This window comes from Elephantulus edwardii, unplaced genomic scaffold (assembly GCF_000299155.1).
Source record: "Elephantulus edwardii isolate Elephantulus edwardi_28Jun2011 unplaced genomic scaffold, EleEdw1.0 scaffold00345, whole genome shotgun sequence".
Taxonomy (NCBI): domain Eukaryota; kingdom Metazoa; phylum Chordata; class Mammalia; order Macroscelidea; family Macroscelididae; genus Elephantulus; species Elephantulus edwardii.
In genome coordinates, this window is record NW_006400095.1 from 930,894 (window position 1) to 949,049 (window position 18,156).

General features: G+C 40.7%; 1 protein-coding gene across 2 annotated transcripts in view; it reads left to right on the forward strand.

Annotated features, from left to right (window-relative positions):
* The window catches only part of CADPS2 (Ca++-dependent secretion activator 2), a 637,557-nt gene that overhangs the window by 183,974 nt on the left and 435,427 nt on the right, over nucleotides 1-18,156 (forward strand). For both annotated transcript variants that reach the window (XM_006901794.1, XM_006901793.1), the window contains exon 2: nucleotides 1,980-2,093. In XM_006901794.1, coding sequence (XP_006901856.1) covers nucleotides 1,980-2,093 — 114 coding nt within the window. The remainder of the gene's footprint in view (nucleotides 1-1,979; nucleotides 2,094-18,156) is intronic.

Sequence of the window (18,156 nt, forward strand, 5' to 3'; positions counted from 1 at the left end):
TTTGTTTATCTCAGCTGTGTTGTGCTTGTTCATGGAATCCAGACTTTTGGTCTCTAACAGATGCTCTTCTCAGAGGATTCGTTCTCAGAACTCCTTCTGCTGTGTGCTGTTTTCTTTCCTGTTTCTTCTTGTTCTGGACCCACTGTCACCCATTCTTCTTCAAGAACCCTTGTCCTCACTACTCTGAAAAGGATCACAATATGCTGCATAGAAGGAAGGAAATGTGGATCAAAATTTTTAAAAAAAACCCCAAAATTAATGATTTAAAAAAATCTAAGGTTGCTGGTCAACCAACCAGAGGCTGGTAGAACCCTGAGACTGTGGTTCCCAGTAACACTTTGAACTTAGAACAAACTCACCCCATGATTCAACTTCCATCCAGATGACAAACTGGCCTGCAAGGTGTTCAGTAACACTGAGGAGGTCCAAGCCCCTTGGGTAAACCAGCCATGTAAGGTCAAAAGAGCAGCATTTTCCCAAGGAGAAAGCCCTGAATGAGGGAAGGAGGAGGAGGATAGAAGAATCAACAAACATGAAAGTAACAGGGAAGAGAAGTGAAAGGAGTACTGTGTACATGTGGGTGTTTTGATTAATGTTACAGAGAACAATGTGGATGAATGGAAAACCAAATTGCTGTGTAAACGTTCATTCAGTTTATACACATACACACAAACACAGGATGGCAAGTCAACTCTGCTTTCTCTGTTAGGACAGCTGGTAGTTCTGCACATCAGTTAACTGTCATTGAAATGAAATTTTAGCTTTATTCATATCTGTGCAAAGAGGCTGGGAAGTAATCATGGAGGTCCGTCTTGGGTGGAAAAGTTAGATTGTAGTTCTCCTCCCTTTTCCTTGACTCCATTTGTTATTGTGATAGGAAAATGCTAGATAACATGTTAGTCAATTCCACATGTTTTCTGTGTACAGTTAAGCAACACCAATCACATCCGTCTTTTCCAGCTTTCTCCAGTATCACCACCGCCAAATTGTCTATCTGTGAATTATTTTTCATATCGGGATTATTCTATATCCAGGGCAGTAACATGGCAACATTTTTTTTCTATAATTATATTTTATTAATTTTCATAAACATTTACAGAGATTTTGGGCTTCCACTCATTCATTGTTGCACTATTCTCTCTACCCTCCTCCCAGTTTGTTCTTGTCCAAATGCCACAGTGCTTGTCAAAGCCAGTTCTGATTAATCTTCTTTGTCAGTGTGTCCTTTGCCATTCCCTATCACTCCTCCCTGAGAGAGACTTCACCCTGAGTCATAAGGAAAAGGGGACGGCGTGTTCTCTTAGCTACTTCCTGCTGAAAAGGGACGCTGCATTTTAAAATTAAAATGTGCAGTAGCATAATGAAAAAGGCTTACATACCCTGAGAATTAGCAAAATGTGCAATAGTAAGACGAAAGGAGCATTTGCTGTTAGTAAAATGACACCAGCAGACTCACTTGTCCCTAGTCAAGATTTGTACCTTTGAGCTGCAGTGTTGGAGAAGAGTATTGAATAGCTTATGGATTTCCAGGAGAAAAAACAGGTCTGTTTTTGAGAAAATGCAACCGGAGAGCTCGTTGGAAAAAAGGATGATGAAACTTCATCTCACATACTCTGGGCGTGTTGTCAGGTGGGGTCAGTCCTTGGAGAAGAATGCCATTCTTGGGAAGAAGGATGATCCGTTTACCAGACAAGAGGAATTGACACCGTGACTGTCAAAATGGGATCTGGTTTGTCGGAGAGGTTGAGGTTGCCACAGCCTAGGGCCAGGCTCAGAGCCATGTCACAGGGTTTCCATGAGTCATAATCAACAGCACATAACATAACCACAGACTTGCTTGATTCCGAGTTGCCAGAAACCTCCAATTACTAAAACATGCAATATCTATGAAGCAGAAGTGGAGGGTGACTTTCAAGAGGCATTACTGTTGGTGGGTTAGTTAATTTATCAACAATCATCTTTTTTTACCCCCCTTGCAGCTTAATAAGCAACAATTGCAGCTGCTGAAGGAGCGATTCCAAGCCTTCCTCAGTGGGGAAACTCAGATCGTAGCGGACGAAGCCTTTTGCAATGCTGTTCGAAGTTACTATGAGGTGAGTTTGAGGAACTTTGGTTTTGACATGCTAATTTTTGTGAAGTTTTTCTCCCCCCCGCCCCCAAGAAACGCACCAAAATGATAAGAAGACTGCGAGTTAGCAACCTTTCTGGGAGCTTTGTCAGTTCTATTTTGCAATTTAAAACTTTAATTCCACAGCCTGGGCTTGAGAGATAAACAGAATTGGAACGCACTGGTATGCACATCTTTCGAGAAGTAAACTGTTTAGGAAAGTCTTCTGGCAATGATTAAGACAACTGAATATGGCTATCTTTGGGATCCTATGACTAAATTATCCCTTTTAATCGGGATTTCAATGGAAATTGCTATCTTGTGCCATTTTGTTCCCGAGCTTTGTAATAATTAAGGCCGCTAAGTAATTTCAAGAGGATAAATTGAATTTTCTTCTCTTCCTAGAGGAATAATGCTACCAGCGTTCACTTGCTATTTCCTCTGGCTTTCGCTTTGTGATTGGACAGGAGTGTGCCACGAGGTCCCTGTGAGCGCTGGTTTTCACACAGAGTCATTAACTGCTTCAGTGAGTTGCCAGTACATGTTAAGTCTAGAGCAGTCCCTTTTCTCCTAAGCATTTCAGGGTCCTTTGGGACCTGGATTTCTTCCATTGTGCTGCTATTGCAAAGAATCTGAATATGCAAACATATATTAAACTAGAGAAAGGAGGAAAGGGGAAATGTATTGATGTCAAGGTGTCTTCTCCCAAGCAGGGGTATCTTTGTGTGAAGGATAGGATAACTGGATGTAGAGACAAATGGCTGGATTTGTCATTCCTTGATGGTGTCCAGCAAAGGCCAGTGTATGTAGTTTGAGGGAGGTGTTTATATTACCCCTTTGAACTCTACAATTGGGTGAACATAGAGAAGGCTTGCTTTTTAGATATACTGTTGTTGTTGTGTACCATCAAGTAGGAACCGACCCATAGCTATGTACTAAATTCAAATATCTTCGAGTAGAGCCCTGAAATTCAGAATTTTATAATTTTTATGTTTATTAGAATTTTATCTGCACATTGACTTTGACCTCTCCACTTCTAAAATCATTGTTCAATGAGAATGGAGCATTTCCGTCCTTGTTGTCCTGGTATACAAACACATTGAAGAAAAAAAAAACAACAAAAAAACCACTTGCATAAGACATGAGTATTATAGTATTTATTTTTCTCTCTGGAAATGGTGTATTTTATTATTTTCTCCAGAACACTCTTTTTCTAATAATATCATTTCACTGCTGCTATGAGATTCTGTTGAATATTTGTGTTCTCAATTTCCCAATTTTGTTTTTTCTTAAAGATGCCAGCTACATCGGAAGCATGCTTAGACTCCCAAGCTTTGTCTCCCTTAAACATTTCTGTGATTCTGGGATCTCTTTTGACTGCTTAGATCTTTTGAAGTACTTTTTCCCCACTGATGTTGGATATTGTTTGCTGTATACGACTGTTTTCAATTAGTAAGACTGTCACTCCTGATTTGCTCACTCATTAGGTTTAAAATCCTTTCACGGGGCAGTGATTTCTAACCATGGAATATATGTGACAAAACCTAATAAATGTTTATAACCATTTAAGTTAAAAATAAATCTTAATAGTTTTGAGATACAAATGGCCCCAAATTAGTTTGCTTTAATTTTTTTTCAGCTCCATAAATGCTGTTTCTGCAATAATTTTATAAAGGACCTTTTCCATCATGTTTACAGATCTGTATTTTGTTGGAGAATTAAAATAGTTTTCCATCTCTTTATTTTAGTTGTATTTTCAGGTACTTGATTTATTTTTTTTTCTTTAATGCTTACAATTTTAATGAGAGGCTCAATATATTTTCTTCTTTCTACATTATTTAACCAAAAGCATTTCTTTAGTTAACCTTCTTTTTTTTTTAAAAAAGAAAAAAGGTAAATAATTTCTGCCAATTGAATGATTGAGTTAGGTTCTAAGATACTGAGGCCAGTGTATTTTTTAAATGGTGCTCTTTGGGGCATGTATATGTGTGTGTGTATGTCCACTAATCTCAGTTATTTATTGTGAATACTCTTCAGTGTGTTACAGGGAAATGTTTGCCATGGAAATGTTGAGGAATGACTTTTAAGTGAAAATGGAGTTCCAGTAACATTCTTTCTTTATATAAAACCATGTGGGTGTTGGTAAAGAATACTGATTATCCCATGGGCTGCCAAAAGAACAGAGAGATTGGCCTTGGAGAAAGTGCAGCCGGAGTGATCCTTGGAGACAGGGGTGGTGAAGCTGCTCCTCACGTACTTTGGGCATGTTGCCAAGAAGGGCTATTCCAAAACAGCTGTGAGATATCATCTCACCCCAGTCAGAAGAGCAAAATTTAACAGAACAGCAAGCAACAAATGCTGGCGAGGCTGTGGTGAGAGTGTAAAATGGTGCAATCACTGTGGAAGGTGGTATGGTGCTTTCTCAAAAAGTCGCAAATAGAGATACCGTTTGACCCAGCAATTCCACTACTGGGAATATACCCCGAAGAGACCATAACTGCCACCCAAGCAGATATATGCACACCCATGTTTACCATGGCTTTGTTCATAAATAGCAAGGAGTTGGAAACAACCTAAGTGCCCATTAACAAACGAATGGATAGAGAAGCTGTGGTATAGTCACATGATGAAATACTACACTGCATTGAAAAACAAGGAACTCATGCAGTATTATTCAAAATGGGTGATCCTGGAGGACATTATGCTGAGTGAAGTATCTCAGTCACAAAAGGACAAATACTGCATGGTGCCATGGTTGTAAAGCAGGACTAGCATCAGGGTTGGGGAAAAACTGAGGGGATAAATAATGTATACTGCATTGAAATAGATGAGGGAGAAAACTGTTTAAAAGGGATATGTGATTAGGTATTTTTGTCATGACAGGAGTCCAGAGTGAAGGCTGCATATTGGAGTGGACCTGGGGGAGGGATTATAAAACAAGGAAAGAATATTTCTTTTACTTTTTCAACAGGATAGTGTACTAGGTGGGAGGGTTGGGAGGGGCGAAAAGTGCAACAGTGAATGAATGGAAATCCAAAGTCTCTGTAAATTTTCATTGAAATTAATAATAAATTAAAAAAAGAAGGGCTATTCCTTGGAAAGGGACATACTACTTAGAAATGTGGAAGAAAGGGAAGAAGGCCCTCAAGGCAGTGGGTTAATAAATTGACTGCAACAGTGGGCTCAGGTCAGAGATGATGGCGATGACACAGACTAGGACAGAGTTCAGCTCTGTCATTTATAGGGTTGCTATGAGACATAGCAACAGTGTGTCTCAGGAGACTAAGGTCCGCCTGATACAGGCCATGGTTTTCACAATCACTTGTTATGCATCAGAGAGTTGGACAGTGACTAGGGAGGATAGAAGGAGAATTGACGCCTTTGAGCTGTGGTGCTGGAAAAGAGTATTGAATGTACCATGGACTGCCAAGAAAACAAACAGATTCATCGTAGAGAGGATTAAACCAGGCTGCTCCTTGGAGGCAAGGATTCTGGGGCTTCGTCTGACATACTTTGGACATGTTGTAAGGAGGGACAGGTCTTTGGAGAGGGACATCATGCTGGGTAGAGTGGAGGGACAGCGCAGGAGGGGAAGACCCTCTATGAGCTGGATTGATTCAGTGACTGGGGTACTCGGGATGGGTTTGTCAGGGGCAGTGAGAGCACGGCTTAGGGCTGTTGTACATAGTGTCGCTATGAGTCGCAAACGACTGGACGGCACATAACAATAACAACAATGAGACATAGGCCATGGAGCTAGACCAAGGGATGTAGACCAAGAGATTGTCGTATTAATAGAGCTGGGGACCACTGCATAGTTTAAAATTAGAAAGATGAGTGTGAGGGTTGATCCTTTCTCCATACCTATTCAGTTTGGATGTTTGGCAAATTATTCAAGAAGTTTGACTTTATGTAGTATCAGAATTGGAAGAAGGCTCATCAATAACCTTCATTATGCTTATAATACAGGCTTGCTTGCTGAAAGGGAGGAGGGCTTGAAGAGCTTGCTGCAGAAGATCAAAGACTATGGATTTAATATGGATTGCATCTCACTCAACATCAAGAAAATAGAAATTCTCACCATGGGACCTATAGGCTGCATCACGATAGATGGAGAAGATACTGAACTGTCAATGACTTGATCTTACTTGGATCCGCAGTCAGTGCATTCTGCACCAGCAGTGAGGAGATCAGGACACATGTTGCACTGAGAAGTTTGTAGTCAGGAGCTTCTCCAAGTTATTGAGGAGTAGTGTAAGGACTGAAGTGCCTCTTATTCGAGCCAAGGTCTTTTCTCTGCTGAGATCTGGACAGTGAATAAGGATGATAGAAGAATTGATGCCTTGGAATTATAGTGTTGGAGCAGAGTACTGAATGTCCCATGGACTGCCAAAAGAACAAACAAATATGGCTTGGAGAAGGTATAACCATGATGCCCTTTAGAGGCAAAGATGGTTAAACTTCACCTCACATACTTTTGACCTGTTACTAGGAGAAGTTATTCATTGGAAAACAACATGCTTGGGAAGGTGGAGGGATGTCAAAAGAAAGGAAGGCCCTCAAGCAGGTAGATTAACATAGTGACTATGGCAACGGGCTGAACGTGTCAGAGATGATGAGGATGGTTCAGGGTAGGACAAGGTTCAGACCTATTGCTGATAAGGTCACTATAATTCATACTCAGCAACACCTAACCATAGCAACATGAGTTATGGTTGATTTGAGGGCACGTGACAACAACCACCAAGTTGGTTTTAATTACTAGACTGTGAAAATTAACTGAGTAAGAATGAAAAAATTGGGATTTGATGTTTTCTCAACCTTTTTACTCATAAAATTAGCATCACTAGATAAAGGAAATGGTCCCAGACATCTACTCCACCTAATTTAGGCAGATGTGGTGGCAGAGTAGGCCCAAAATAAGAGAAAAGCAAATAGGTGGCAGGTGCTATGTCTAAAAACGTAATAAAGGTCAGCAGTTAAAATCATAATTTTACAGTTACTATTGATATGGTGACTGTAGCAATGGGCTCGGGCATGTCTCGGATTGTGGGGATGGCGTAGGATAGGGCCAGGGTTGGATCTGTTGTTCATAGAATTGCCGTTGTGTCATAGTGTGTCTGTTGGCCTAGTGAATAGAAAGTTGTGCTACCAAGCCAAAGATGGGTGATTTGAATCTGCGGCCCTCAGGCCTGGTTTTCATTGTTTCTGGTCAAACATTCTTCTAAGTGGAATAGTACTGGTCTGTCCATTTGCTGTAGAGAGGTAACTCCTGGTTGCTGTGATGCTGACCATTGTGACACTGATATGTCAAATGTGAGAATGGTTACCCGTAGTGGACACTGTTTGGTGGACTTTCCTGATTAAACAAGCATGGAAGCAGGTGTGGCATCCACTTCCAAAAATAGCTTGCCTCCAGAAACCCTATGAACTTGGAGAAACGACCAAAGTTATACAAGAGTTCAGGTCTTCCATTCATAGGGTCGCTATGAGTCGTCTATGACTCAATATCACTTAACAAAAACAACAATTTGTTGTTAAAGGGTTGCTGGTGGTTTAAGCTCTTGGTGGGTTGTTTGAAACCCATCAGCAGCTCCCTGAGAGAAACATGTTGTAATCGGCTTCCAAAAAGATTTACATCCTTGCAGTTAACGATCCTGAGTACAGAGGAACAAAACTCTCCCCATTACACCATTCAGCCGCGTGATGTTTGCTGGCTCAGTGAATGTCCTCTTTTTCACTGACCCTCTATGTCATTTTCCAGGGATTCATCCTTCCTGATAACATGAGATCAAGTTTCATTACCCTTTATTCTAAGGAACACCTCGGCTGTGCTGCTTCCAAGACAGATTTGTTACTGAACATCCGTGACATATTTAATACTCTTCACCAACATCACAGCTCAGAGACCTTCATTTCTCCTTTGTTTTCCTTTAGTCATTGTCCAATGTTTTTTCTCCTTTTTTTATTATTCTTGATTTTAATGAGAACTTAAAGGGATTTTGGATTTCCATTCATTCATTGTTGCACTTTTCTCTCTGCCCACCCATCCCCTCCAGTTCATTCTCTCTCTCTCATCTGTTTCAATGCAGTATACATAATTTGTCCCATCTTTCTCAGTCTCCCCTCCAACATCTATGTCAGTCCCATTTTACAACAGTGTCACTATGGTTATTCAATTTTCCTATGCACATGAAGCAATTGAAAATATTATATGGGGTAAGGTACACGTAAGTCTTTAAACTGACACCCTTGCTTTTTAGGACTTAACCAACTCCTGGACTGCAGATCTGCCCCGTTCAGTCTGGTGAGGTTGTTTTGGTTTGTTTCTATGTTTGTTTGTTTTCTTGATTGCTGCTTTCATAGGAGCTGGTTGTGGATCCAAGCTGGCTCTTCTGAGTCAAAACTGACTCAGTAACAAAGGAAATTTGTTGTTAGATTCTACGGTGCTATTTTGTATTTTATTTTAATTGAAGGAATTTGGTTTGTTTAGTTTGCTTTCCTTTTTATTCCTTCAAGTGCTTGCTGTCTGGAGAGAGGTATGCCATGGAAGTACATTCTGCTTGTGACTTTTTCTCTCTGTCCACATCTCTTATTGTTTGATTGGTTTTGTTAATCAATTTAGGAAAGTTTAGCTGGCTCACAGATGCCTAGACATAGATTTATTGCACCTTCGTTTCTACGATGGTCAGATGGTCTTCCCGTTACATAACTGCTTCTGTTTTCTGGTTCATAAGTGGACTTTGTCCATAAAAAACTTACAGTAATGTGGCTTTTAAATAACTTTGTGTAACTGGCCTTTAAGTAGATTTTTTTTTTTAAAAAAAGACACTATATAAGTGCTTATCAGATTCATTCAGCATCTATAAACTTCCAAGTTCCTTTACTATGTAGAAAAATAGATGTTAGAGCCTTGTGTTAAAAAAAAATTCAGAAAGGATATGTTAATGGAGTAGTTCTTATATAATACCTAGCAATACACTCACTTTGTTATCTTCTCTTCTGTTTCTAAAGAGTGGGAAAGGTGATCCATTCATTCTTACAGTTTTTATCCAAAAAGTATGGAGCTGTCATCCCAACCTCACCCACCACCACTATGTGCTGTACTGGCCCCCCTGCCCGAACAGGAGAGAAATGAGAGCTGCTTTACCATATTTTCTGAAATTCCTGAGCTTATTTACACAGTTTATATTACATCATTCATTATTATCTCTAAAATGAGTTCTTATTCTGTCTTTTTTTCAGTTTCTGTACTTTTGTGGGGTAAAAAGGGAAAAAAATGATTAAATTCTGGGAGTTTTCTATTTTGACACTCCTTATGGGATATTTTAATATAAGTGCTTATGTTAATGACTGCTTAAGATATAAGAGTGAATACAAATGCCATCTATATTTTCAACAGCTAAATGCAACTTCTGTAACTATAATAATTTTTATGTTTTTTTAAGAAACTGTTGTGTCATGAGTATTCTTTCTTAAAATTTATTTTAGCATTGTTGCTGTTTAAAATATGCACAGCTCCAACAATTTCTTTGTGAACAATTCAGAAATATTGATTACATTTTTCAAATTGTACAACCATTCTTACTCTCATTTCCCAAATTATTTTTCTACTTTATTTACATAAACACGCTTTACCCTAAGCTTCCTTCTTATGTAGCTTTTTATAGCTACTATTCCTTTGATGGTATATATAGATATAGTTTTTAAAAGAGTTCAATATGTCAAGGTCATTGCTTAATAAAAATATTTTCTACAGATATGCTTTTAAATATATGAGTAAAAGATATTAGATAGCTATATTTACCTTTATTTATGTTCTTTGTTACTGATAGACACATCTTTTCTTTAGTTTTAACTAATAAGAATAAAAGTTAAGATGACCATTCATATTCCTAAAATGGTGCATTTTAGATAATTTTCAGCTAATGGAAATATTAGATTGTAAGATAAAAGCATATTTAAATTCTTCATGCAGATTAGTAAATTACCTTTAGGAAAAGTAGTAAAAATGGGACTTTTAGAGAAACCTGGTTTTTTGAAAACATGAGACTTGCTGGTCTAATCGATATTGGTGGACCTCCGAGGTCTGTGGTCCTGGGCCCCCCTTCCAGCTTAGAATGGAATCCAGCCTCCATGAGATCCCGGCTCCTTCTCATTCCCCTCCCCACACTCGACCTTAAACTAAATATTAGGCAGGCCTGTGGGTGAACAGGGAACTCAGGGGCATAGTCTTTTCAGAGTTGACAGGGGAATCCAAAAGCTTTTCTCCTCTCTGACATTTCAAATCCACTGGTGGCTCTTGGGTGGGAGAGGGAAGGGTTGGTCCCTCCCATGCAATAAACTGCCCCTAAAAACCCGCCTAAGGGTCAACTCTGAGTCGGTTCCTACTCTGTGGTACACAACAACAACAACAGTGGTTCCTTGTGAGAAAGATGAACAATTTGTTCTTTTGCAGTTAGTTACAGCCTGGGAAAATGAGTGAAGGGTCAGCTATAAGTTGATGCTGACACTAAGACAGTGAGAGTGAACAGTGCCTGTGGCTCTGAGCAGGGAGCACACTCCTTAGAGAATGAAAAGGTACCATGTGACTGCAGCAGAGTTCAAAAGACAGGGAGGGGATAGAAGGGGAGGAGGAGTGGAGGTGTTCAACACCGGGAAGAAGTGGGGAGTGTGCTGCCACAATGTCATGAGAGCAGTCTGTGTCATGAAACAAAATGTGTATGATTTGAAAACTATTTCCATTGTAAACCTTCTACTAAAACACAGTAAAATGTTAAAGAAATGCTAACACTTTATGCTACTGTAACAATGTTGATGTTATGTGTCCGCAAGTTGACTACAACTCATAGTGATCTCCAGAACAACAGCTCTGAACCCTGCCCTGTCCTGAGTCAACCTCATTGTCTCTGACACGCTTGACCTCATTGCCACGGTCAGTGTGCCTGTCCCTTTCATTCAGGGTCATCTTCTCCTTCCCCGACCCTCCACCTTTCCAATCCTGATGTAAGGACCTTTCCACGGACTTGTGTCTCCTGAAAAAATGTACAAAGTATGTGAGATGGACTTTCAAAATCCTTGCCTTCAAGGTGCGATCCTCTCCAGAACAGACCTGTTTGTTCTCTTGGCGCTCCATAATATGTTCAAAATTCTTCTTCAGCACTGCAATGCAGAGGCATGAGTTCTTCTCTCATCCTTATTTATTGTCCAGAGGTCAGTTGCATAACAAGCAATGGAGAAGATTATCTGGATCAGGCACACCTTAGTCTCTAGACTGATATGATATTGTTCTCTTCAGCACTCAGGAGAGAGTTCTCTGACAGCAGATTTTCCCAGTACAGCTCCTCTTTTGATTTCGTGATTGCTTCTTTCTTATAACAGCACATGTGTTATTTTCCTTGCACTCTTGGTAATATCACATGAACACTAACTATTAAGTTACTACTTTATATTTTGCTGTTGTCATTGAGTACCATGGAGTTAGAACTGAGCCTCCAGTAAGTTTTCAGAGAAAGGAAGAGAATGCCCGTCTTTTTCCAGCCGAGCAGCTGGTGGCTTTGGCTTTGAACTGAGTACCTTTGTGTTAGTAGCACAGATGCTTACCACTGACTCTTTAACTGTTCATACATGACATTGAACATTTCTCTGTATGTGCATTGGCCATTTGTACTTCTTTATAACCTGTTGATATTCTTTTAATTCCTCCACTGGGATGCTAACCTTTTAAATACTGTTTGAGAAGTATTCATCATTCAGTAAAAAGACTACTAATACTTTGTTACCCTGTAATTACTTGAGTGCTTTTTCTTCCTGCACAGGTTTTGAAGTTTCCTTACCTCTGAGATTTCCTTTTTCACTTTCAGTTATAGTCTTCCTGTTGCTCTGTGCCATTGAGTTAGAACAGACTCATAACTGACCCTCCAGTGGGTTTTCAGAGGCTTTAAATCATGCGGGAGAAGATTGTCCACTTTTCTCCTGCAGAGCAGCTGGCTACGTGTCGACTAGACCCACCTACCTTAGGCTTGACAGTGCAGCTCCAACCACTGTTGTTATAATGTCTTGTTGAGTCAGGACCACCTCATAGCTCACCCTTCAGTGGGTTTGCTGGGGAGGAGAGTGCTTGTCTAGCTCCCTGAAAGCTAATGGTGGATTTGAACTGTGTGCCTTCAGATTAGTAGCACAACACCTTAACGCTTGGTTACCCGACCTGGGCCACTGAAATGCATATAGCTAGCACAAGTTAAGATTATTCTCCAGTTTTTGTCTATTTTCCCTTTGAGTCCTAGCATTTTGGTCGTAAAGCAGTAGTGATGGGGCTGCGTAGAATTTCTCTCCTGTCACCTCCCACGTTCTCATTCCACCTCCCACCACCCTTGGGTAGTCGCTGTGTGACCCAATTCCCACTCAAATGTGGATGTGGTGTTATATTCCACTGGCATGCGGCTCACTTTCCTCACCTTTGCAAGGGCAAAGGAGGTCTCTCTAAAGATCCCTCCAAGTGCACCAGTCTCTGAATGTTCATTTTGGGGTTTTGAGTATGTGCCCTTTCCTTGTCCCACTATGTACATGCTTTCAAATCCCCAAAATGTAAAAAAAAAACTCCACAACCCCTCCAACAAACCCCCCCAAAAAAGCAAACATACCCAACAAAACAACCAAGAGCAAACAAAAACATGGCTAGAGACTGTACCTACTCTCAGAATAAATCTCCAGTCCATAATTTTTAAATGTATGTATGCCTCCATGTTTGGGTTTTTCTAGGTTTTTTGTTTGCTTGTTTGTTTTTTAATACTGTGTATTACTTCCTTGTCTAAAAATAGGAATTTTACTTTAGGTGTTACTCCCTTCACATGTCCGCCACATCTTTAGTGTCCACCACCACCACCTTCATTTGGTAGCATTTCTTTTCTTGTAGCTATGCTCTTCCTTTGACATTATAACCCCAGCTCTTCATAGCTAGTTGAACATTAAATGTAGTTGTTTAGTGGTTGGTTTGTGAAAGTTGAGGTTCCAGAAATGTTACTTTGTTTCCCATAGTACCCTTCTTTGTGTTGAAAAGCTACACTGTATTGTCAGTGTTTCTTACCCTTGTTCCTTGAAATCTAGAGAGTAAAAGGCTAGAATGATACACATTTAAATGTTACGATGGAAATTTCTTGATATCATTTTACTTTGGAACAGAAATATTTACTTTTCTTAATCCGGAAGATGTTTGACCTGGCAAAATCTCTTTTAAATTGTGAAGTAATGCCACAGAAAGGCCTTTATTTATATATTTCTTTTTCCTTGAGAATTGATGGTCTCTAAGTAAATGGAAATTGGCAGCCTGTGGCAAGAGGGGATAAAAATAAGGTCAACACATTCATAGCTGAAATCCAGTAACCGGTAATGAGAAGTGAGGTTTTAAATTTGCATTGAGAGCTGCAAATCACATTACATTTGTTATTTTTGCTGTTAGCCATTAGAGTTCACATTGGGGGTCTTTCTTAAATTCCAAGGATGGAGTTTTAAACTAGGTATGTTGGAGAAACCTGGAAAACGTGTGTGAAATTCCTATTTCTGTTTTGTGTAGCTCTCTTTGGGCTCCATGCTACTTTCCCCTGTGTGTGGTCGAGTTCCTTGTATTCTTGAGGACGTCATTTTTCTGATGATCCATAGATTGTAAAATTCCGGCCCTCGATCAAGCACAGGAAATCATCTCCCTTGAGTCTTTTCTTCCCACTTCTTCACTTTGTTTTCCAAGAAGCTGATGCTGTGACTCCTTCGCTCCCACAGGGCAGGTTAACAGAGGCACCTAGGATGCGAACTGGCTCAGTCAGCCCTTTATCTTTTTTTCCTTCTGCCTCTCCATCGTTCTAGAAAAAGATTGCACCTTAAGAGATGGCTCATGAGGAAGAGGCCTAGTGCCCTGTCCCAGTTAATTTGGCTTGTGGTATGGAAATAGCTGGGCAGCCAGATAACCACAGAGAACAGAAGTACCTGTGGGTTCTCAGTGTGGTGTTTGCTGATAATCTCCAGTCCCAACTAGTACAGCCTCGGCATTAGGGTTAAGTCTGTGAGGAGTCAGGACTTGGCCACATAGGAGATGATGATTTTAGTGCTTAGGAAACCCACTGGAGGGTCAGCTGTGGTTCGGTTCTGTCTGCAGTGCACGTTCAATAACAGGATACCACTGCAGTTACGGAGAGCCTCAAATCCTGTAATAATCTCTTTGAAAACCCTAGGCCAAGGTCTTTACCATTGAGTTGTTTTCCGTTCATGGAGAGTGCCATATACTAAAGAGTAGAACTGCTCCATGGAGTTTCCTTGCCTGTAACAGCACATACACAGAGAACTGCCTGAAATGCAAGCTGGATTTAGAAAAGGCAGTGGCACTAGGGATATCATAGCTAATGTAGGATGGATCTTGGCAGAAAGCAGAGAGTACCAGAGGAATGTCTATCTGTGTTTCATTGACTATGCAAAGGCATTTAACTGTGTGGATCACAACAAGCTGTGGCTGACTCTGAGAAGAATTGGGATCCCATAACACTTGATCATGTTAATGTGAAACCTATTCTTGGACCAGGAGACAGTCGTCAGAACAGAGCAAGAAAACACTGCATGGTTCAGAATTGGGAAGGGTGTACTTCAGAGATGTGTCCTATCTCCACGTGTTTTCAATCTATATGCAGAACAGATTGTCTGGGAGGATGGGCTCTATAAGGAAAAGTGTAGCATCAGGATTGGAGGAAGACTCATCAACAACCTGCATTATGCAGATTACAAAACCCTGCTTGCTGAAAATGGTGAGGACCTGAAGCGTTTGCTGCAGAAGGTCAAGGACTGCAACCTCCAATATGGATAAAAGCTCAACATCAGGAAAACAAAGATTTCTCACCACTGGGTGATTGTCAACATCATGACAGGTGGTGAAGAGATTGAGATTTTTGACAGTTTCAGTTTGCTTGGCTCTACAATCAACATTGTACCATTTGCCAGGAAACTAAAAGAAGAATTGCATTGGGAAAGTCTGCTACCAGAGACCTCTCCACAGTGCTGAAGAGCAATGATGTCAGTCTGGAGACTAAGGTGCACCTGATACAGTCCGCTATCTTTGCAATTACTTGCATCAGAGAGCTGGACAGTGACGAGGGATGATCAAAGGAGAGTTGATGCCTTTGAGCTATGGTACTGGAGAAGAATATTGAATATCCCATGGACTGCTAGAAGACAAACAGGTTCATCCTGGAGAGTGTGAAACCAGGCTGCTCCTTGGAGGCAAGAATTCTGAAGCTTAGTCTGAAATACTTTGAAAATGTTGCAAGGTGGGTTCAGTCCTTGGAGAGGGACATCATGCTTGGGAGGGTAGAGGGACAGCATAGGAGAGGAAGACCCACATTGAGATAGATTGATTCAGTCACTGGGGTGATGAGGATAGGTGTGTTGGAGTCAATAAAATTGGCAAGGGATAGAGCAGGGTTTAGGGCTGTTATACATACGGTCGCTATGAGCCACCGGTGACTCAATGGCATATAACAACAACAACCACGTTTATGGAAGCTGGTTGCCAGGTCTTTCTTCCACTGAGCTTCTGGGTAGGTTCAAACCACCAATATTTTAGTTAACAGCTCTACACTCAAGCTTTTGTACTTTGGGTTGTTATTATATGTCATCAAGTCACTTGTGACTCATAGTGACCCTATACACAATAGCTGTGAACGCTGCCCTATTGTGAGCCAGTCTCACTGTGTCCATTACTCCAGTAATGTGCCCATTAATGCCCCCATTGCCCCAGTCACTATGTCAATCCATCTCATCCAAGGTCTTCCTCTCCTGTGCGGCCCATCCACCCTTCCAAGCATGTTGTCCCTCTCCAAGGACCAGTCCTTCCAGGCAACATGCCCAAAGTATGTGAGATGGAGATTCAAAATCCTGCCCTCTAAGGAGCAGCTTGGTTTCACCCTCTCTAGGACAGATCTGTTTGTTCTTCTGGCAGTTCATGCTTAAAACTATTCTCCAGCACCACAACTCAAAAAGATCAATTCTTCTTCTGCCATCCTTATTCATTGTCCAGACCCCAGAATACATACCAGGGCTTACATGAAGTGCACCTTCTTCTCCAGACTGACATCCTTGCTCTTCACCAGTCTGGATTAAAAGATGTTTAAGTATCAGGCAATCCAGTATTCTTGGTTCTTTAACTCAGCAGTGTCAGCAATGCTGTGTCCTCTTTGGGGTGGGGTGGGGGCATAAGCTAAGTGAGTGCTGAGTGGCTCTGAGCCCAAGCACTGCCCACAGCTCTCTGAGGTCCTGGAGAGCATGTTAGGGTGCCCTTAGGGCGCAGTCACTAGCATATTACACTGCTAACCAAGATGCTGTCCTGGGGGTTGAGTCCACTAGCAGCTCTGCTGGAAAAGGACGGGCAGTCCCTTCCCATTAGAGTTTACAGTCTGAAGGAGGGTTGCAGTGAGTCACAACGAGCTTGATGACAGTGAGTTTCCCATTTCAGAAAAGCCCATTCGATCCTCTTTTATAAAGTTACTACCTCATTGAGCAGGGATATGCTCATTAACTTTAAATGCCCTATTCCTTCTAAAGTTTAGTTGCATTTGTATTCCTTTATCTTCTCAGTTTAAGTAGCATCTCTTTGAATACTTAAAGTTAGTTTTTTAGCTCATTAGGCAACAAAGTATGCCTTTAGTGTACCTTTTTTTCCCTTTTATTTGGTATTGGAAATGTCTTCTTAATTGAAAAAGATAAATTTCCTTCATTCCTTGATTATTGCCCATTTTCTAAAAGATTTCAGGGAAAAACAAACCCTGTTCTCTGCCTCTCCTTATGGTTTTAAAATTCAGGAATTCCTGCGTTTGCCAAGAGAACCTCCTAAGTGAGTGAGATACTTCACTTGTTTCTCTGTCAGGATTCTTCAATAGTCTCTCTCTCTCTCTTTTTTTTTATTTGGTACTAATATTTTGAACATATTTTTAATTTCCATTCATTCATTGTTACACATTTTCCTCCCTGTCCCCCTCTGCTCCCCCAGTTCACTTTTTTCTTTGGAAAAAAAAGTTTTTTCATTATTATACAGTCCCCCCACCCCAGACCACTTTATTGTGCAACTCTTATTCTGGACTCTTGTCATGCTAATAATACCTATTCTTATGTTCCTTTTATATAGTATTCTCTATCTGTTTCAATGACATATACATTATTTATCCCTTCTTTTCTTAGTTTTCCCCCAAACCCCCATATCAGTCCTGTTCTATAACAATGGCATTTTACAGTATTTGTCCTTTTGTGACTTGAGATATGTCACTCAGCATAATGTCCTCCATGGTCACTAATTTTGTATAATATTTCATGAGTTCTTTGTTGTTGAGTGTGGCATAATATTCCATTGTGTGAATATTCCATAACTTCTTCAATAGTCTTTTATCCGTAGGTTTTATTCTAAAGCTTTTTGTTCATTCTTTGGCTTAAGTTGTACTGCTGACACGACAATGATGCCTCAACATAACAGTGGCAGTTTCCTCCCATGCAATTTACTATAAAAATCTGCTGGAAGGTCAGCTAAGGACTCACGTCGCACTCACTGCTAGACAACAGCAGCACCAGTTTCCTGGAAGGGAGTCTGGGGTGGCCCGGTGGCCCAAATGCTTATCAGACTATAGAAGGTTTGATGTGGTTCTTTTACCAGCCAGCCCCTCTGCTCCTGCAGAAGTGGTTGTTGTTAGGTGTCCTCGAATTGACTAAGATGCATGAGGCCCTCTTTACAACAGATCTCAACCCTGCCCTATCCTGCACCATCCTCACAATATGTGCACGTATATGAAACAGAGTTTCAGCATCCTTGCCTCTAAGGTCACTGTCTGGTTGACCCTCCTCCGAGGCAGATCCATTTGTTCTTTGGCCGTTCATGAGATACATTGTCAGCATTCTTCAACACAATTCAAAGGCAGAGATTTGTCTTCTGTCAGTCTTTCTCTTTATCCAGCCTGAGAGTTGTGAAATAGACTTCTTGACAATGATTGTCAACTTCTGGAAAGTGTAAATAAGTAAACTATGCA